We start from the raw sequence: 22,184 nt of genomic DNA, 5'->3' as shown, positions 1-22,184 counted from the left end.
TTTTAGTGCTATGACCAACTTTCCAAAAAGTAGAAAATTTTGAATTTGGAAAACATTGTTTTTTTCAAAATTTTTGCCAAATTTCCATTTATTTCATAAATAAATACTAAATATATTTATTAAATTTCTCAACCAGCATGAATTACAATGTGTCACGAAAAAACAATCTCAAAATCAACTGGATATGTTAAAGCGTTCCAAAGTTATAACCACTTAAATAGACACATGTCAGATTTTAAAAAATGGTCCGTGTCAGGAAGGTGAAAAGTGGCTTCAGCGTTAAGGGGTTAAAGGTGGTGTTCAGCCAGTGCACCAATTAGCGGTGCGCTGCCCTTTAAATTTTCTGCAGGAGCCGCGCGCGCGCCCTAGGAGGCGGGGACGCGCGCACACGGCAGTCCGGGGAAGAGCAGGAGCCGGGAGAGGTGAGTGAGGAGACCGGGCTGCAGCGGGGGCACACGGGGAGCACGGATGAGCCCACGCGGGAGCACCCGTGACACATCCTAATTCTGGGGTTAAGTGGGTTTCTAGCAATACTACCACAGCTGGCAAATGTTTATTTATTACATCAAATATTGCACATCTTCTTATCCTATCGCTCAGGCCCCTAATGTTCCAACACAGAACTCTTATTGCCTTCTCCATTCAGATAGGGAGAAGAAAGAAAAAAGAAAGAAAGAGGAAAAAAAAAAAAAAAAAAAAAAAACTTGCCGGTATACCCCCCCCCCCCCACCCCCCCTTACCCAAACTTGATCCACTTGATTACAGCCTGTTTTTCACCATCTTATAACTTGCCCTCAATTTCTGTGTCTCCCTCGCATAGTCTGGGAAAATAGCCACTTTTTTTCATCCATGAGCATCTCTTTTTTTCTCAAGTTTCTAATAATGTAATCCCTGCCTTGTGAATTAAGACATTTAACCAGAATTGTTCTGGGGGTGCCCCTGGTATCGGTTTCTATGTGCTCTTTCCACTGCAAAGTTAGAAGATAGCTCTTCACTACCAAATACTTTCAATAACCACTTCTGTATGTTAGTGGCCATATTCCCTTCAGAAGGCTCCTCTGGATACCCAATTATTCTTATATTGGCCCTCCTTGACCGATTCTCCTGATCTAACAGCTTTTCTTTCAACTGTGCATTTTCTTCCCTTAGTTCTTTCATGCCTTTCTGGATTGATTTAATATCTTCCTCAGTTTTCCTGACGCTCTTTTCCATTCCCTTAAACTTATCCCTCAATGAATTCAAATCATCCCTCATTATCGCAATGTCAGAGCTAATACAGCCAACCTCCTTTTTTAGCTCAGCTACTGATGACTTAGTTTCTTGAACCGTGTCAAGGATCTAAGCCAGAATGTCTTCGTTTGTGGGATTAAGATCTTCACTAGCTAGGGAATTAGACCCTGTGTTATTGGAAGCTGAGGGAGGCAAATCCTCCTTGCTAATTTGTTTTGTTTTAGTTGGGGAGGCCTTCCACATTTTATCTAACCCTCCTGACTTTCTTTCTGTCTTTTTTGGAGGCATGATGAAGTAAAGTAACCTACACCCGACAATGACAGACAAACAATACGGTAAAACCAGATTAAGTTCTACAACCTAAAACTTAGTGAATAAGCCTTAAGCAAAGTGTTAGTAAGTATTGCGTTTTAAGTCAGTTAGTTATTATCCTATTGTTAAGCCAGCAATTGAATAAACTAGATCAGTGATGGCTAACCTATGGCACGGGTGCCATAGGTGGCACTCAGAGCCCTTTCTGTGGGCACTCAGGCCATCACCAGAGAGGACTCCAGGTATCTTCCTGCAGTCCCAGACAGCCCAGGACTTGCTGTGCACAGAGCTATTTTAAAGTGACAGCTCTACCTGGGACTATTTTCTGCTATATTGGTGCCTCAGGTGCTGGTATCAATAAAACAGTGACAGAGAAGGGAGTATAAATCACAAATTACATTTCTGTGTTGGCACTTTGCGATAAATAAGCGGGTCTTTGTTGTAGTTTGGGCACTCGGTCTCTTAAAGGTTTGCCATCACTGAACTAGATTAACGCAAGGCGCACAGAGAGCAAAATACAGATATAAAATACAGTAATGCCAAAATCGCCACAGGCTTATAATTACTTCAACGCAAATTTAACTAGGGTTGCTCAATAGTATGACTTAGAAAAAGAATGTTACTGGAGCAAACCCGAAAATCCAGACCAGACTTAAGTTAGGAGTTGGTTAGAAAAACAAGCAATAGAAGCATCATTAGGAGCCCTGGCGAGGTTGCCCAACTACAGAAACCACATCGGCATATCAGACTTTGCCCTATAGTCCCATATGAAAGATATGAACACATCCATATTGATAAATGTGGAACTGGAGGGAAATGGGCTGAGATCTGGAGTCATTGGAAATAGTTTTTTCCCCCATTGTTGAGGATGTGTTTCTGGGAGGAGGGAGAGGAAAAGAAGAGAAAGGGGAAAAAAAGAAGAAGAGAAAAAAGAATAAAAATTGTGTTTTATCTGGAGACCTGATGGCAGATCTCCACCATTGTGTTTCAGGTTAGGACGAACTATGTCTAGCAGTATGTGGTACACACCCTGGTTATATGAATTTTGTTAAACTGTTATATGTGTGAACACTGTTAAATTGCAATGTCTGACTACTATTTTTGTAATGTACATTCTTTGTTAACCCCTACGGGACTCGGCATCTTTTGGCCTAAAGGACGCGGCCCCATTTTTCAAATCTGACCTGTGTCACTATAAGTGGTTATAGCGTGGGAACGCTGTGAGATATCCAGGGGATTTTGAGATTGTTTTCTCGTGACACATTGTACTTCAAATTAGTTTAAAAATTTGGATGAAATCTTTTGCGTTTAGTTATGAAAAAAAACAACATTTGGCAAAAATTTTGAAAAATTCTTTATTTTCAACGTTCTAAATTCTCTACTTTTAATTCAGAAAGTCATAGCACCCAAATAAATTCATAACTTACATTTCCCAAATGTCTGCTTTATGTTGGAAGGTTTTTTAAGATTCCACATATTTTACTAGAATGTTATGAGGCTCAGAATTTGGGTGCCATTTTTCACATTTTTTGTAAAATCGCCAAAACCTGTATTTAGATGGACCTGCTCAACTTCTAATTGACACTGAGAGGCCTAAATAATAGTGAGACTCGTAAATTACCCCATTGTGGAAACTACACCCCTCAACGTATGAAAAACCACTTTTAAGAAGTTTGTTAACCCTTTACGTGTTTTATAGGGGTTAAAACAAAATGGAGGTGGAGTCTGCAAATTGTAATATTTTTTCACAATACACTCATTTTGGGTGGAAAATTAAACATTTGTAATGGATAAAATGAAAAAAGGCTCCACAAAGTTTGATACGCAATTTCTCCCGAGTACACGGATACTCTATATGTGGTGGTAACCTGCTGTATGGGCGCACGGCCGGGCATAGAAGGGAAGGAGGCGCCATTCAAATCAGATTTGCTGTCACATTGTACAAGCTGTAATTTTTTTCTTTTTTTTATTGAGGACCTATAGGGGCTTATTTCTTTTGCCACATGAGATGCACTTTTCTAATACATAATTTTGGGGCATCTATAGCTAATTGGTGAGATTTAATTAACTCTTTGTTGGTGGAGGAAATGAAAATCATCAATTTTTAGGAAAATTTTTGTGTTTTATTTTTTTTTCCCGTTAACCATACCATGAAAATAGTATATTATTTTTATTCTATGGGTCGCCACGTTTATGAAAATACTTCATTTATATAAATTTTTATTTTTTCCCATTTTTACTGAATAAAAAGTAATTTGGCAAAATTGTTGTTAATTTTAGCATCACCGTCTTTCATATGCATAACTTTTTTATTTTTCACCTAACAAATCTGTTTAAGGGCTTATTTTTTGCAAGAATGATAGCTCTTTTTAGTGGTCTTATTTTAGATTGCGTAACTTTTTAAAATCACTTTTTTAGAGCATTTTTAAAGGGCATTAATAAAAAATCATCTTTATCAGAGAGTTTTTTTAGGTTGTTTTTTACGGGGTTCACTTTGCGGATCTAATAACGATTCGGTTTTATTATACAGATTGTTACGGACGCAGGGATACCAAATATGTGGGGGTTTTGTGTATTTTATTCAATTGTACTGAATAAAAACCAATTTGGAGAAAATCTTGTTCATTTTAGCATCACCATCTTTTCATATGCATAACTTTTTTATTTTTCGTCTGACAAATCTTGTTAGGGGCTTATTTTTTGCGAGAAGAGTTGTTCTTTTTAGTGGGCTTATTTTGGAGTGCATAACATTTTTTAAATCACTTTTTAGAGCATTTTTTATAGGGTATTAATTAAAAATTATCTTTTTTCGGAAAGTTTTTTGCGTTTTTTTCCTCCGGCGTTTACCGTGCGGGTCCAGTAACAATTCTGTTTTATTATGCAGATTGTTACGGACACGGCAATACCAAATATGCGGGGTTTTTTTGTGTTTTTATGTTTTTTATACTTTATTAAGTTTTTTTTATGGGAAAGTGACATTTTAGGGGCTTATATTTTTATGTATTTATTTTTTATTTATTCTAATGTGTTAACTTTAGTGTTTTCGACTTTTTTTTAATTATACATACTTGAACTTAAACCAGTGATGCTCTGATCACTGGTTTAAGTTCAATACACTGCTCTACAATACTATTTTATTGTAGAGCAGTGTAAACTGTCTGAGCATGCTTGCGCATGCTCAGACAGTTTACAGCCAGACCCGGAAGGGGTCTGGCTGCCATGGAGACCAGGCAGCTCCGGGGCACATGCCAGTCCTCGGAGCTGCCCAGAAGTGGATCGGATCCCCCGGTAAGCGGCACGGGGGATCCGATCCACAGCTCAAACACACTTACACGCCGCGGTCATGTTTGACCGCGGCGTGTAAGGGGTTAACACCCGCGATCGGAGCCGGCTCCGATCGCGGGTGTTAGCGCAGGCTGTCAGCTGTACTAGACAGCTGACAGCCGCTGCTTCTGGTACCGGCTCCGTTCGTGAGCCGGTGCCAGAAGCAGGACGTTATAGAACGTCCCCGTGCGCTAAGCATCTAGCCCCGGGGACGTACTATAACGTCCTGGTGCGCCTAGGGGTTAAAAAAGCAATAAAAAATTTTTATAATGAAAAAAAAAAAAAAGTAGAGATATGGGAAATGTTATTCAGCAACTTATTTAGGTGATAAATCTATCTGCCTGGAAATGTAAGGATTTCGAATTTAAAAAAAGAGAAATTTTTCAAAAAATTCATTTTTTCTTTTTTTAGTAAATAAACACAAAACTTATCAACCAACATTTACCACTAAAATGAAGTACAACATGTGGGGAAAAAACAATCTAATAATCGCTTTGATAAGTAGCAGTATTCAAAAGTTATAACCATATAAAGCGACGCAGGTCAGAATCCAAAAAATGTGGGTGAGCCTTAAGCTGTAAAATGGCTGCGACCTTAAGGGGTTAATAAAACAAAAAGAAACAACATTAAACAAAAACATACAAAAACAAACTCTGTAGTGCGGCTGCTAGACCACGTCCATAATTTCCAACGAATATGGGGTACTAGTTTAAAATTCTCAATGAATTCTTTTTCCCATTATTTTGCTACGCCATCCCTCCAGTTCTTACATTCTCAATATTAAGTAGCCTGTAGTGCTCTTAATTGTATAAGGTTATTGCTCTGTGAGATAAGAGTGTTAGTCCTTTGTATATTACACGTTGCTCCATCTGTACATTTATACACTGCGGAGAATGACTGATCCAGTGCAGGGATCTGTATTACTGAGGTCATGGTACATGATGAGCCCCGGATATGATGAGTGACACATGTCATACACAATGTTACCTCTGTGGCCGAGCTCCTCCAGTACAGCGGCCAGGCTGGGGGAGCCGTAATCCTTCCGTAGTACATGAAGACAGACCCACAATGTTATCACAGCTTCTGCTCCTCTACAGAAAATCTCCTGGAGTAAATTCCGGGCCAAGGATTTTCTATCATGTTCTAAACTCAGGTATTTCTAGAACAAAAGAAAGGTCCAACATAAGGGTCATTATACAAGGAGACTGAATACAAAGGGTTAATATACACAGATACTTAATGTCTTCTCTATAATGTGCTGGTCCAGAGGAGAGAAATAGATGGAATAGTTGGGGAGAAAATCCTGATTCCACAAGTAACAATCATAATATTTACCAGAATATAATGACCCCCTTATGTATGTGTGTGGGTGGGGCAAGACGGGATAGCTACACTTATAATACTTACACAATATAATCTGCTATATAAGCCATAGGCCCGTAAAAGAAGGTTGTGAGCTTCCCGCAAAAATGGCAGCGAGGTCACGGCCCCCACTGAGGTCTATTGTGCGGTCACAGGATAACAGAGGAGACACCTGTATATAACACCTGATATCACAGGGGACACCTGTATATAACACCTGATAAAACAGGGGACACCTGTATATAACACCTGATAACACAGGAGACACCTGTATATAACACCTGATAACACAGGGAACACCTGTATATAACACCTGATAACACAGGGGACACCTGCATATAACACCTGATAACACAGGGGACACCTGCATATAACACCTGATAACACAGGGGAGACCTGTATATAACACCTGATAACACAGGGGACACCTGTATATAACACCTAATAACACAGGGGACACCTGTATATAACACCTGATAACACAGGGGACACCTGTATATAACACCTGTATATAACACCTAATAACACAGGGGACACCTGTATATAACACCTGATAACACAGGGGACACCTGTATATAACACCTGATAACACAGGGGACACCTGTATATAACACCTGATAACACAGGGGACACCTGTATATACCCTGTTTCCCCTAAAATAGGACATCCCCCGAAAATAAGACCTAGTACAATTTTATTCAGGCTCAGAAATATAAGGCCTCCCCTGAAAATAAGACCTAGCGACAGTCATTGCTACAGCTCCCCTCACACCATACATTAGTATTAGTAAATCTTTCAGAAGGTTGTGACATGAGGAATAATTCATGGAAGTAAATCCCCGGCTGTTGTGCTGCAAATGTGATACCAGCAGCTACCAGGATAAGAAGGGTAATTTATGGAAAGTGCTTTTACTAAACATGAGAGACTGGGGCCAATGATTCTAATAGAAATGGAGTCACAAGAAAGACAGCAGGAAATTCAGAGTTTGGAGAGTCATAAGGATGTTAGAGAGGTAGATTTTTTTGTTCACCTATAAATGTAAATTCTTGTTCATGGAAAAATAAGAATCCCCTGAAAATAAGACCTAGTGCATCTATAGGGACAAAAATTAATATAAGACACTGTCTTATTTTCGGGGAAACAGGGTAACACCTGATAACACAGGGGACACCTGTATATAACACCTGATAACACAGGGGACACCTGTATATAACACCTGATAACACAGGGGACACCTGTATATAACACCTGATAACACAGGAGACACCTGTATATAACACCTGATAACAGAGGGGACACCTGCATATAACACCTAATAACACAGGGGACACCTGTATATAAGACCTGATAACACAGGGGACACCTGTATATAACACCTGATAACACAGGGGACACCTGTATATAACACCTGATAACACAGGGGACACCTGTATATAACACCTGATAACACAGGGGACACCTGTATATAACACCTGATAACACAGGGGACACCTGTATATAACACCTGATAACACAGAGGACACCTGTATATAACACCTGATAACACAGGGGACACCTGTATATAACACCTGATAACACAGGGGACACCTGTATATAACACCGGCACATCTCACCTCCAGATCTGAGATATTTCGGGAGATCAGCTCATGTAGAAGCGATGAACCTCTCCAGTTCTCCACAATGTAAAGCAGATCCTCGTGGAAATATTCATACGTCATCCTCAGGACATGAGGTGGATAGTGACAAAGCTTCTGGTAAAACTTCCGGGTCTCAGCATCTGGAAATGAAGGAGACACAAGGATGAAATCTTCCAGGACATGTAGAGGGATGACAGCAGTGGATATTAGTACAGTAATGTCATTGTGCTGCTAGGGGATTTGTGTAGGAACCTGGAACAGGCCAGGAAAGTCAAATGGGGCAGATTTATCCAGTGTCTGAAAGTCAGAATATTTCTAGTTGCCCATGGCAACCAATCACAATCCCGTTTAAAATATTCATGAGCACTGGTATTTTAAACGGGAGCTGTGATTGGTTGCCATGGGCAACTAGAAATATTCTGACTTTCAGACACTTGATAAATCTGCCCCAATGTCTGGAAGATGCATAGCTCCCAACCATCCCGGTTTGGCCAGGACAGTCACGATTTTTTTACCTCTGCCCCGCGTCACGGGCAACTGTCAGATTGTCGCGGATATTCCCTCCAGGTCGCGCACTTGCTGGGGTTGTCCCGGCTCTGTGTCCCGCATAGTAAATACTTTCAAAGCCAGAACCTGGGAGCCTACATCTCCTAGGGTTCCCCAGAGCAGACATCGGGCAGGGAATCCTTTTGAGAGAAGTGTCGGGTCAGCGGAGAGAGCAGGGACCACGTCATCAGGTCAGATCAGCATCTGTCCATATATGGTCTCCAGGGCTTCCCCAGACACAAGCTATTTATTGAATAAAATAAATTTATGCCCAGCCCGGGATTCGAACCCCAGACCCTCTGCAATAAGGATAGAAGCTTCTACCCTCAAGGCTATAAACTCAGAGGATGTCAGTGGGAGGATTTTCTGCAACTAAGAGTTTCACTGTTACATTGTGACACACCGATACTTCGAGAGGGATCTTCTCAGAGAATATTATTGAGATTATTATTGAGATGATTATTATTATTAAGATGAATATTGAGAGTAATATTGAGATTATTATAATTTAGATTATTGAGATTATTAGTATTGAGATTATTAAGAGATTATTTTAATTATTGAGATGATTATTATTATAATTATTAAGATTCTTGAGATGATTATTATTGAGATGATTATTATTGAGATTATTAGTACTAACATTATAATAATACTGATGGTCTCCATGATAATAATAAAAATAATAATAATAGTCATCTCAATAATTACAAATGGTAATTTCTGAGAAGATGTATCCTCCCATCAATGACCACTGGGCCAATACCCTAGTGCAGTGATGGTGAACCTTTTGGAGAGAGAGTGCCCAAACTTCAACCAAAAACCCACTTATATGTCACAAAGTGCCAACATGACAATTTAAGCAGTAACTTATTGTTTTAATCCTATTGGCGTCCTGAGTTCATCAATACAATAGAAAGATGATGGAGAAATTTGGATTGTAGCTTCCCTACGGGTTACCCTGAAAAGGAGGAATCAGGGTTCCCAGAGCAGGAGCTCCAAAAATAATTTCTCTTTCCACACTTTCTCATTCCTCATGTAGCTCTGGCTGCCAAGGATGTCGATTAAAAATGGCGCTGAGCATGGCACATCCTGGGCTGTATTGGACGGCAGGAGGAAGCCTTGAGTCCTGTTTGGCAAACTCTGTGTTGGGGTGAAGGCCTGGGTGCCCACAGAAAGGGCTCTGAGTGCCACCTCTGGCACCCGTGCCATAGGTTCGCCACCACTGCACTAGTGGATGGAAGCTCCTTCTCTGTAGCATTTAGAGTGTATGAGTTCAAATCCATCGCATGTCCCAATGTGGAACGTGCATATACCTTCACGGATTCATCAGGCACCAAGACCTAGAACATCTCACAAAATATTTCTTGCAGAACCACAGCGGTGATCTACTACGCCACCTGCCCCTGTAATTTGATATATATTGGCCTAACCAGCAGGGCCATGAAAGTAAGGGTTAGGGAACACATGCGTGACATTAAAGCCACACTCGGCAGTGATGCAGATCTTGAGGGTAAACCAGTGGCACTCCACTTTAAGGAGAAACATAACTCGGATCCAAGTCTCCTGCGAGTGCGTGGTATTGAAAAGGTGGACCTTGGAATCAGAGGTGGTCCGATCCAGAAGATTTTAGCTCAACACGAAACCCGTTGGATCTGGACCTTAAATACCTTAAAACCAAGAGGTCTCAATGAGACCCTTAGTTTTGCTCCATTTCTCCAATAAACGTACCCAAAAACAAAAACCACCCCCCATCCACCCCCCAAAAAAATATTTACCTGTTTAATGCTGCGTTGTTCATGTCTTGCATTTATACACTGGCGTCTTGGAACACCAGTTTTTAACTGTTGTTTTTATGTTGTTAACTCAAACATATTTTCTGTTTTCCAGCATCTTTTCTTCCCACAGTATTCGATAATTATACATCACCGAGAATAATTAAGCCTTTTAGGATTTCGTTCATACAAATGATGATTTATACATAAGATCGAATTGAAAATACATCCAAACCTGCCTTCATCTCTAATTCTTTCTTGCGCAAAGTTCATAGAAAAATTCTTCTGGCTCTTCGAGGACATCGCCCCTTAAGGACACGTATTCAGACATATGTACCTATACTGCATAAATATTCCTGGTATTCTTGTCCTGTATACCAAATGATAAATTCAAGACAATATTGCCATTGTTACTCCTGGAATGTATATATATCTATGAAAAACAGTTGATATATTCACCTTGTTCCCTCACATTTTCCCTTCACTTCCCCACACTCACTTGCTCCTTCCTCACCTTTTCCCTGCACCATCCCCCATCACTTCCCCTCACTGCACCCTATTACTTTTAAGTCAAAAAATGTGGATGTACGCATACCATAGGTATTCCAATTGATTTATTAACTATAAAATGTTGATATTTCATCTTCTATAAAGGTCCATGTGTAAATTTATCAATGATAATGTCAAGAACTGGTAAAAAATCTATGTGATGAAAAGAGTAATAATCTGTTTTATCCCATCGATCATTGAAGGAATTCTTTATGCACTTGTCACTTTATCTCCTAAATATTGCACAAATTTCATGTGTTTGGCATGTATTATTCATTCACTTTTTCCTTAAATATCACACCAATTTTAGGAGTCTGTCTTGTAAAATACAATTTATTTAATTTTTTCTTCAGAGTTTGTATTATAATATTTGGTTACACCAGGTCACAGCATTGAATTACTAAATGCACTTTATTTAATCTTCACACATTCGTGATACTTACCCTTTGCAACTAAACTGGTTCAGTGTAATATATATTACATCAAATATCTTTCTTTACTCTGCAATCGGATATCCTCTCTATAGGGGGCGCCAGACATACATGCACTTTATAATGCCTATTGCTTGCGCTTCTAGACTAACAACTAATACACGCTGCAGTCTCGCGATATTCAGTCACGTGACCTGATGACGCTATTGGTCACATGACATATCAGACACCACCTGATTTTTTGACACGTGACTCCGTGACGCCGCGGGTCACATGACAAACCCCACACCATCTGTTTCTGCAATCAGCAGGTTTGTGACCACACGTAACTCTCCCTACAACGCCTATTGGCTCTTTTTCCTCTTATATACACCCCCTACACCACATTGACGCCAACCCCCAGACGAAGGCTCAGCGCGAGCCGAAACGCGCGTCGGGGACACGGTACACCCTGGACAGTGGAGGACCCTTACATCCCTTACCTGGTAGGAGCTGTTGCTTTCACTTGGCTTTTATACTTACCCATTTACCTTTTCTGCAGGGCATTTTTTGTCCCACTTGGTGGGCACTAATGCCCAGTTGATGGATCAATATACTGTTATTACACCCTCAGTGAGATACACATTCTCAGGCCCAGCTCCATTCGTTTCATTGTATATACCATCTCCTTCCACTTTGTCCAGGTAGTCCCGTTTCTATATCTGCTACACCCCACTACCTGTTTTTGCCATTTTTTCATATCAATTTTAATCATATATCAGTGTCTTATTTTTGCCACTTGTATATATTTTTACATGTTTGCATTGTGCCACCAATAAAAATGTACTTTTATTCTAACAACAGTCTTTAGTGTTTTTCCAACTTCCCCTACAATGCAAGGGGTACCCTTCTGATCTATTTTGAGTTCAAATCCCAAGCTGAGCACATTTTTATTATTATTATTATGAAGAGGATTATTATTCTTATTATTATTGTGATTTAGTCATTGTAACATAAAGCATAAATCTCAGAACATGTAATTGCAGCCGGATGTGAGAACAGCAGTGATATCATATCAGTAATAGTGTAAGAAGTAGAAGAGCCGGAGGTAGACAGCGGGAGAATCTTACCATCACTGGGAGATATAATATTCATCTCTGATCCTCAATAGATAATAAATCCTGCAAGACACAAAACCTTCATTACATGTGGAAGAAACACATTTACCCCATTACATGACAGAACATCTCCCCTCCCCCACACCCTGACACCTTCTCTATACACAGAGGGATGTGGATGAGGCTTGTTGTCAGCAGTGACCAATTTTTAGTCTTTCTTAGAAATTCATCAGCTGCGGTTTCCTCCATAGATCACTTTAGGAGGGGGGAAAGTTCTATAGTTTCTTCCTCTACCTGAGTCCTCCTATTAAAGGAAACCTACCATGTGATTGGATGCATTATGAAGCAAACATACCTTGATACTGCTGTAGCTACACTGATGCAGGATCATATCTTGGTTAATCCCTGAGCTGAGTGGTTTTGCTGAAAAACAATTATAACATTCAGGACCTTGGGAAAGCTGAGTCAGCATGGCTGCCAAGATAAACACATTACACACGGGAGTTTGGAATTACAGATGGAGTTAAGTCGAGCGTGACTAATCAACCTGAGCTGGTTCACTCATATACAACAGCTGGGGGATGGTACAGCAATTGATTATTCTGTCTGGCAGGGAGAAGAGTGATTGCATCATTATCTCCTGCAGAGAAAAACTCTACTGCTATGAGAAGCGGGAAAGCAAGCGCCAGAGCAGCCATAGAAGGGACAGAGCTTCATTATCATAATGTTATAATTGTTTTTTCAACAAAACCACTCCGGGATTAAACAAGATATGATCCTGCATCAGTGCAGCTACAGCAGTCTCAAGGTATGTTTGCTTCATAATGCACCAAATCAAATGGTAGGTTTCCTTTAACTACATCAAAACTAATCAAAAGGTTCTCAAAATGATATTCATGAAAATGTCAGCTCGTTCCCCAGAGAATGACACATTTTAAAGCGTTTTTCCGTGTTACCATCTGTTTGGATGGTTTTACAACAAGTGTAAGCACCAGTGTCGACACTTTCACAGCTGCTTCCACTTTCAGAAATGAAGAAAAGCTATTTCAAACTAGCCAAACGCATGGTAGACATGCAAAAAAGCAGCGCAAACGCATCGTCTGAGCGCACCCGGAGGGTGATGCCACACATGGCATTTTTGGTCTGTTTTTGAGCATACTCTATCTTTTCCCCATGTACGGCCGCATATACCTCCCCCCCAGACGGCCATGTGAATGCACCCTAAGGGTGGTGACACACATGGCGTTTTTAGGCCGTTTTTGAGCGCATGCGTTTTTTCCCGATCTGAAAATGCACTACTTAAAACGGCCTAAAAACGCCATGTGTGTCACCACCCCCAGTCTACAATGCAGCAGCAACCATAGAAAACAATCCATGTGAGAGGAGAGGCCTCTGCAGAGATATCACTATGACCATCACGCAGTCCTGTGTCTTAGGCCGGCGCCACACGTGGCGCTTTGTCTGCGCCGGTGTTTTGCGTTAATTTAACGCGAAACACCGGCGTCTCGTTCCCGATCGCAGGCGTTTCCATAGAAACGCCGATGCGATCGGGCCGAGGCCCGCCCCGGTGGGCGCGGCTTTGTCTGCATTTGCAAGCTCAGACAAAGCGCTACGTGTGGCGCCGGCCTGACTCAAGTTCTGCCCGGGCAGAAGAAGATGCTGCGAGATCACTGGCAGCTGAGACGTCAGCAATAATTTTGATGCTTTATATAAATCAGGAGCTACTGTATACAAATATTTTTAGTTGAGGGGGTACTACAGAGGTCGCATTAACGCCTCACCACGCGCCATTAACCCCCAAAATAATTGGCATGCATAAAGTTACGCTTGGCAATTATTCCCTGTAGCGCGCAGGCTGAGCGGTTCAGCGCGCACTGCAAAAGAGGGAAATGTCAGTAGCACGATCATAGCGCGCGCCGAACCTCTCAGCGGGACACGTGACTAGGGGCGGGCCGGAGAGACCCAGAGTGAGAGCACCGGCCCCAGGGGAGACATGTGGACAGCGGGGCTGCTACTCCCCGTCCTGCTCCATCTCTACCTGCCCGCTGCTGCCTGCGTTTGTGTGATCCCAACGGGACTTAATAGCAAGGCCGGGTGAGTGTAGTGTAGTGTGTGAGTGTAGAGTAGTGTTGTGAGTGTAGAGTAGTGTTGTGAGTGTAGAGTAGTGTTGTGCGTGCGTGCTGTGCGGAGCCTCGTGGGTGCGGAGCCTCGTGGGTGCGGAGCCTCGTGGGTGCGGAGCGTTGCGGGTGCGTGCTGTGGGTGCGGAGCGTTGCGGGTGCGTGCTGTGAGAGCGGAGCGTTGCGGGTGCGTGCTGTGAGAGCGGAGCGTTGCGGGTGCGTGCTGTGAGAGCGGAGCGTTGCGGGTGCGTGCTGTGAGAGCGGAGCGTTGCGGGTGCGTGCTGTGAGAGCGGAGCGTTGCGGGTGCGTGCTGTGAGAGCGGAGCGTTGCGGGTGCGTGCTGTGAGAGCGGAGCGTTGCGGGTGCGTGCTGTGAGAGCGGAGCGTTGCGGGTGCGTGCTGTGAGAGCGGAGCGTTGCGGGTGCGTGCTGTGAGAGCGGAGCGTTGCGGGTGCGTGCTGTGTGAGCGGAGCGTTGCGGGTGCGTGCTGTGTGAGCGTTGTTTTGCCTAAATTTTCATACTCCTCCGGAGGGCGCGTTCACACGTTGCGTTTTCATTGCGTTTGAAACGCATATACAACAGCTGATGTGAGGTAATTTGCCTAATTACATTACCGTTTAGCGCATGCGTTAACAAAACGCATGCATCAACGCTTTGTTAATGTGTGCGTTAACATCGCGTTTACGATGCGTTTTGTAAGCGGAAACGTTAACAGTGATGTAATTAGGCAAATCACCTCTCCTCAGCTGTTGTATATGCGTTTCAAACGCAATGAAAACGCAGGTCAAAACGCAACGTGTGAACACGCCCTCAGGTAAAAATACTCCTCAAAAATGGTGAGAGGAGTATTTTTACCGTTCTGGAAAAATGTTAGTGCGACCTCTGGGGTACTATATAACGAAATATAGTCTATGGGGGACATTTACTTAGAGTGTCGGTGTCTGCATTGGCTTTGTTACCGACCTGCTCTCGGAAAGAAGATACACATTTAATATTGTAGAGCTGTGCAGAGACATTTCTGTCCCCGAGCCCATTTTCTGTCCCCGAGCCCATTTTCTGTCCCTGGGACCAAAATCTGTCCCAAGCACCAGAAATGTGTCCAACAGTCCCTGCTAGACCAGTTTTCTTTTGGTCTACTTTCCGCCAGTTTACAGCGCCCAAAAATGGCTGGGACACATATTAATTCTGTCTGAGTTTCCACTCCGCCAAAGCCACGCCCCTTTTCGGAGAAGAGTCGGAGCAGATGGAAAAAGTCATTTTTTCTGTCCCCGACAGCTAATAAATAGGTCTGAGAGCAGAACATGTGGTGAGAGCGCCACAAAACTGGTGGAAACGCCATAGTAAATGTCCCCCAATGTGTACAATATATTGAGGGGGGTCACTGTGTATTTATTATATGTAGCAAAAAGAAAGTTGTATGGAGTAAATGTTTGTTATTTAGATTTCATTTTATCACAAAAATGGGAAATTTTTATGCTGTGATTACAAAACACTTCACGTGACAAGACATATCATAACATCACAGCAAAAATATCGAAACAAAAACACAATGGACAGAAATGACCTTTGTAAGAAGCACTTGGCAAAAACATGAAGTGTCTACATATCTCCATTCCTGGCCACGACATAATTCATCTTAGCTGGTTATGGTTGTGGTTATCCAGGAGAAACTATACTGTAAATAACTGTGATATTTTTAGTGGCGCGGTGTGGACATGTGTAGCAAGGAGCTGGAGAGACCTGGCTGGCAAATCCTGCAGTGAAGGCCGGGAGAAGTTATTCGGAGGGCGCGTTCACACGTTGCGTTTTGGTCGCGTTTTCATTGAGTTTGAAACGCATATACAACAGCTGATGAGAGGTGATTTGCCTAATTATATTACCATTTACGTTTCTAAACGCAATGTTAACGCATGCGTTAACATCGCGTTTACTATGCGTTTTGTAAACAGAAATGTTAGCAGCGATGTAATTAGGCAAATCACCTCTCATCAGCTGTTGTATATGCGTTTCAAACGCAATGAAAACGCGACCAAAACGCAACGTGTGAACGCGCCCTGAGGGTGCGGTCACATGTTGCAGTTAAAACGGCATCACAGTCAGCTTTGAGGGCGCGTTCACACGTTGCGTTTTGGTCGCGTTTTCATTGAGTTTGAAACGCATATACAACAGCTGATGAGAGGTGATTTGCCTAATTATATTACCATTTACGTTTCTAAACGCAATGTTAACGCATGCGTTAACATCGCGTTTACTATGCGTTTTGTAAACAGAAATGTTAGCAGCAATGTAATTAGGCAAATCACCTCTCATCAGCTGTTGTATATGCGTTTCAAACGCAATGAAAACGCGACCAAAACGCAACGTGTGAACGCGCCCTGAGGGTGCGGTCACATGTTGCAGTTAAAACGGCATCACAGTCAGCTTTGAGGGCGCGTTCACACGTTGCGTTTTGGTCGCGTTTTCATTGCGTTTGAAACGCATATACAAAAGCTGAGAGGTGATTTGCCTAATTATATTACCGTTTACGTTTGTAAACGCAATGTTAACGCATGCGTTAATAAAACGCATGTGTTAACGCGTTGTTAACATCGCGTTTACGATGCGTTTTGTAAACGGAAATGTTAACGGGGATGTAATTAGGCAAATCAACCCTCCTCAGCTGTTCTATATGCGTTTTAAACGCAATGAAAACGCAGGTCAAAACGCAACGTGTGAACGCGCCCTGAGGTTTTATTTGCAGTTTTGTCAATTAAACAGGTGAAAGACATGAACTGAAGACATGAACGGGTGAATGACATTTGTGGAGCAGGTTTCCCCTTCAGGCCGCGGTCACACGATGCGCCTGACGCATGCGTCCTACGTCTTTTTGACGGACGCATCCTTTTTTTTTTCTATGGTTATCAATGGCTTTTCTTTCTTTCCGTTTCGTCCTTGCGTTTCTATGCGCTTAGCGCATGTGTTTTTGCGTCCAGTTGCGTTTTTCATATTGTTGCTGGACGCATGCGTCTGGCGTGTTGTCAGTGAACGTTGTTTAGCTCTGTGTGCGTTTGACGGATGCGCCTGACGTTCAGTACCGGTTCTGTCTGCTTTTTCATTATGTTTTTCCCGCTGTTTACATTTTTGCAAAGTTGGCATTTCATTTCTTGTGGTATTTGTGTCAGGGTGCACTTGCCAGTATGGCATCTGGTGTTCGCTCGGATCTTGATGCCTCACATGTCATTTCTCTTGTAAGTTTTTTTTACTTTTTCTGTGTCTCTCATTCTTGCTTTAATTCCCTATAGCACCTTTTTTTTTTTTTGGTGGTGGGGCAGGGGTAAATGCTGTATGCATTGTCCTTTAAAATCTTTTTATGTGACTTTGCTGTTGAGTTTACTTTTTTCTTTACTAAATTTTTAAACTAATGTGTTTCTAACATTTAAAATCTGCTTTATAACACGGCGGCCTGGCAGTGTATATACACGTGTGCATTCAGATGATGCCTTGTGTTATGTTGTGTTGTTTTTTTTTGACACAATGTGGTTCATTTACTAAGGGCACAATTTGTGTTTTCCCAACGTCTTACCAGAATTTATAAGATCTGTTCAGATTTTCCCTGTATTGCCATGGGTTATTTTGCACACGCGATCTGATTGTGGTGCATTTGCGCTTGCACGCGCGCAATGGAAATCGAGGGGCGTGGATGAATGAAAACCCAACGTATTTTGAAAAAAAAAATGCATTTTAAAACAGAAAATCATTTTTGGAGCTTGCGCTTACCTTCACTCAGCCGGCCTTGGTGTATTGAAGAGCATTCCGATGCTTTTCAGTGCAGCAGTGCCACCTGGTGGACGGCGGCGGAACTACCTTAATAAATCCCTGCCGGACCAGAATCAAGCGCAGAGAATGCCCCGATGGATCGCAAATGGGCCGGTTAAGTAAATCTGCCACAATGTATCCTTAGTATGTGATTGATCAAAACGCAACCCAACGCACTACACAATGCATTGTCTGAATGCGCCCTCACACTCCATAACATGTTGTGCACATTGCGGGGGAGAGGAGGAGGAGGAGGTGAGTGCTGCTCAGCCTTGACCCTCTCTATAGGTATATATGTTTCAAAGTGTCATTTGCAGCATAAATATTGCACATGTCAAATCTTTGGACGGGGTACGAAGCACAACGTGTGATGCACAGTACTGCTACCGTTGGAAGACTTGATGCCATTTGAATGTATGTTGAACATTTAATGGCCGTATATACGTCCATCTTAATTTTTATTAAATGTAGCATATGGGCATGGATACACATTCCACGCTCCGCCCGTTCATAGTGAAACGCTTGCACACAGGGTGCCGGCTTTGGCCCCAAATTTCACAAAAATCTCCATTGTGAATCAAGAAATTGAACTATTGGTCACATTGTTTTCAACAGAAATGCATGTCTATTTTGAACTTGGACCGCCCCCTGTGCACTAGCATAGCATCATTAACGGATGGTTAGCTGAATGTGTCAACACGTCCTAAGGCAGTGTGCATGTAGCTACATACTCCATGGTGCGCGCAGGCTATATACTGTATATGCTTGTGTATATGCCTACTTTTAACATGCAAAATAAATCAAAAATAGCTCATCTTTGCTTATCCAATAGTCTTTATTTAAAAAATTCTGTAAAAAACATCCATTGTCCACAATGTTGATTGCGGCTTATGATCCCCATTGCGGCTCCCTGTGCTTCATTCTCTATCTTCTCTCTTCTCTAGCTGGCATAGTTGCGTCCATGCAATCTGAAGGCCGTTGCACACTATGATGCAGCGCTGTTGCCACTGATGAAGTCATCAGTGTCAACAGGGCTGCATTGTATTGTGCTACGGCCTGCAGCCATCTACAGAAGAGAGAAGAATCCGCCGGGAGCCGTGGCGTGGATTGGGCTCAACAGAGAGTGAATATAAATTGTTGAGTTATGTCTTGTTTAAAAAATAGGGTGTCCAGGCTGTATACTACATGGGGGCTGCCTGTATACTGTATGTGGCTGGCTGTATACTACACCCTGGGCTTACACTGGAGACAATTGGTTAACGATTTTTTTTTGTTTTAAACTACTGGTCACGGCTTATATTTTCATCCACATATATTTTTATAAAAAAAATTTGCCAATTCGATTTTTCAGTTTGAACTTAAAAAATATAAAAAAAAACTAAATGCTCGAATACAATTTCAACGTTTTTTAAATAGTACAAAGTTTATTAAAAATTTAATTTTTAAAAAATGGCCATTAAAGAAACATTCAAAATATCACAATGAAAAGAAAAAAGATGTTTGACATAAATCCACATTTACAAATTTAAAATGTATAGTTTTTATTTACAACATTAAAACAATTTGCATTGTAAAAAATTTAAAAAAAATGTGTGCTCATACATAGGTGAAGGAAAGACCAATGCTATGGGACTTACAACAAACATTATGCCAGCAAAAGCAAAAGAAGTCAGGCATGGCTTCAAATATGCAAGGAATTAACCAGCGATTGGGAGGAGATGGAACCACGTGAACAGTGGAAAATGGGTAAGTGCAACAAATTTATGTTTTTATTTTTTTTATTAATAAATTAAATATAATAACAGAAAATAATTATCATTTAAAATAGAAGAGCAGGTTCGCACGAGGTGGCGGTCATGTAGGGATCGCTTCAGACGAGAAGTTGCAATAAATGAAAAGAGTGGCTCCTCCCCGTCTCACAAAAGGCCATATCAACATTTTGATGAATTACTTTTTCTCTTACCAACTCGTACTCTTCGGCCGTAAGTTTATTTTATAAATAAGATCATTTTGTATTCATGTATTGAAAAAGGTTAAGTAAATTTCTGTAAAGAAAAGAAAAAAAAAATAAAAAAGGCAAAGCTTGATGGTCTTTCAAGTATTGCCATACTGTGAATGGCTCAGTGCTTGGACGAGTATTTCCCCAGCTTGAGATTTATCAGTTTATTATGTAAACACAGAGAAGCAAAGATATGAATACAAATAAATTATTAAACACCGGATCATTGAATTGAAGAACACAGTGAAAAAACACAGAATACAACACATTGCCAATGTTACAAACAACTGATAATTTTATGGTATACACACATGCATAACTTTGCATGACTTTGGATAAGTTAGCAGATGTAGGTAACATCTGCAATGTGTGCAGATTACGGTTCTTTCAATGTGTTTATTCATTACCAAAAGCTCGTGTATCCATTTGACTTCAATGTTGTTTGTTATTCAATACAAGCACTCTAGCATTTTTTGGATTGATCCTCTCAAGTATAAATTTAAATATAAGATTATTTTACTTTGTTTCATTTTTGAATGTACAATGAAATTACTGCATCTTATTATGATCTTTTACCATACAATTATACTCAATTTTCTTTCTTTTTTTAAAATAAAAAAAAAAAGGACTCAAGGAAACATTCCAAAAAAAACAAGAGGACAAGCACACGAACATCTCGATACTGATGACCAAACAATGGAGCAGAGCCACACATCTTTGGTTGAAGATGCACATGGTACAGATTCACAAACAAACGTGGAAATTGATGACTCTCCACCAGAACCACCACCCATCAACACCAGGCAAACTCGAAGAAGGGCAGCACGTGTGCAGTCAGATCCAATAAGTGCTATTGAACATGAGGCGGTAAACATGATGCGTCGTGCAGGGTCACAAGACATGTATGATGGGTTGGGTGTTGTTGTAGCGGGCCAATGCAGACGCTTCCCTGCTGGGAAACGCAATTTATTTATTGCTTATGTCATGACTGTGGTGGAACTGTTTGACAATTGTGATATTTTGCCTAGTATTGATGTTTTGGTCAACAATTTAAAAGACTTATTGTGTCCAAAAACAACAACCACACAACCATTTGAAACTAGTCCAACTACTAGTCTTGTTGCATCACCTCCAAAAAAACAAACATGTACCCAAACAGAAACTACACAAACTCATGCAGTGCCAAGCACATCATATTCCGAGGATCCAAATAGTTCCTATCTTCAAATGCTGCTTTCTGATTCAAGCCCATGGAGACAGCAAAGGCTACATGAAGAGTTGCAGACAGTAACTGCATTGCCAGCCTCAACATTTTCATTTTCACCAACACATAGTCCAAATGAACCCCATGACCTTACACGACGCAATTAGCAGTCTTTATTGTTACAGTTTCCGTTTAACTGTTATCCAAGTTTTAAGTTTCTATAGTCAAGTCATTACAATACAGGCAGATGTTGCTCAAACAGTCCGTTTATAATGCAACCCAAGTGAAAATGTGGTTAGCCTCTGCCCATGCACATATGCATTTATATAGAGACACATGCAATGTGTCTATTTGTCACATGCATATCCCTGTAAGCACATATGCCATTTGTCACAGTGCGGACACCTTGGGCTTGTGTTACATTTAAAACTTGCTCCAAGCAGAACATGTGTCAGTGGCTTTATTGGTCCAGTCATAATGAAATGCTGGTGCACAGGGGGCGGACCTTTGACAATACTTACAAGCCTTTCCATGCAAAAGCATGTGATCAATATGTCATTTGCAGAAGTATACCTCAAAATGCATTTTTACAAAGGGAAAGGACCGTCCCCTGTGCGCTAATGTTGCATTATGAAAGGACAGATACCGGAACGTGTGACCACGGCCTTACTTGCTGTGTTTAAGCATAATCCAATTTTATGCAATGATGTTTAACCATTTTTGTTTTTAGAAAAATTTACTTTAATTTTTCAAAGAGATCCAATGGATCATATTGTGTTTGAAATCTTAAACACCTTTTTTTTTGTATC

General features: G+C 41.3%; 1 protein-coding gene across 1 annotated transcript; it reads left to right on the top strand.

Moving 5' to 3' along the window:
- The first annotated feature begins 1,030 nt into the window (after window positions 1-1,030).
- On the top strand, window positions 1,031-22,182 carry LOC140069242 (uncharacterized). The gene is made up of 5 exons (XM_072114704.1): window positions 1,031-1,565; window positions 10,302-11,651; window positions 19,779-19,918; window positions 20,001-20,154; window positions 20,798-22,182. The coding sequence occupies exons 3-5, from the start codon at window positions 19,891-19,893 to the stop codon at window positions 21,540-21,542; spliced, it is 927 nt and encodes a 308-aa protein (XP_071970805.1). The 5' UTR covers window positions 1,031-1,565; window positions 10,302-11,651; window positions 19,779-19,890; the 3' UTR covers window positions 21,543-22,182.
- Window positions 22,183-22,184: the final 2 nt, after the last annotated feature.

The sequence above is a fragment of the Engystomops pustulosus genome, chromosome 7, assembly GCF_040894005.1.
Source record: "Engystomops pustulosus chromosome 7, aEngPut4.maternal, whole genome shotgun sequence".
Lineage (NCBI taxonomy): Eukaryota > Metazoa > Chordata > Amphibia > Anura > Leptodactylidae > Engystomops > Engystomops pustulosus.
The sequence above is the reverse complement of the archived record's forward strand: the minus strand, read 5'-3'. Positions and strand labels throughout refer to the sequence as shown.

Excerpts from the sequence above, each read along its gene's own strand:
- LOC140069242 (XM_072114704.1), top strand. The coding sequence starts at position 19,891 with ATGGAACCACGTGAACAGTGGAAAATGG. Across the intron at positions 19,919-20,000 it reads ACGTGAACAGTGGAAAATGG|AAGAGCAGGTTCGCACGAGG; the intron begins GTAAGTGCAACA and ends CATTTAAAATAG. Across the intron at positions 20,155-20,797 it reads CCAACTCGTACTCTTCGGCC|GACTCAAGGAAACATTCCAA; the intron begins GTAAGTTTATTT and ends AAAAAAAAAAAG.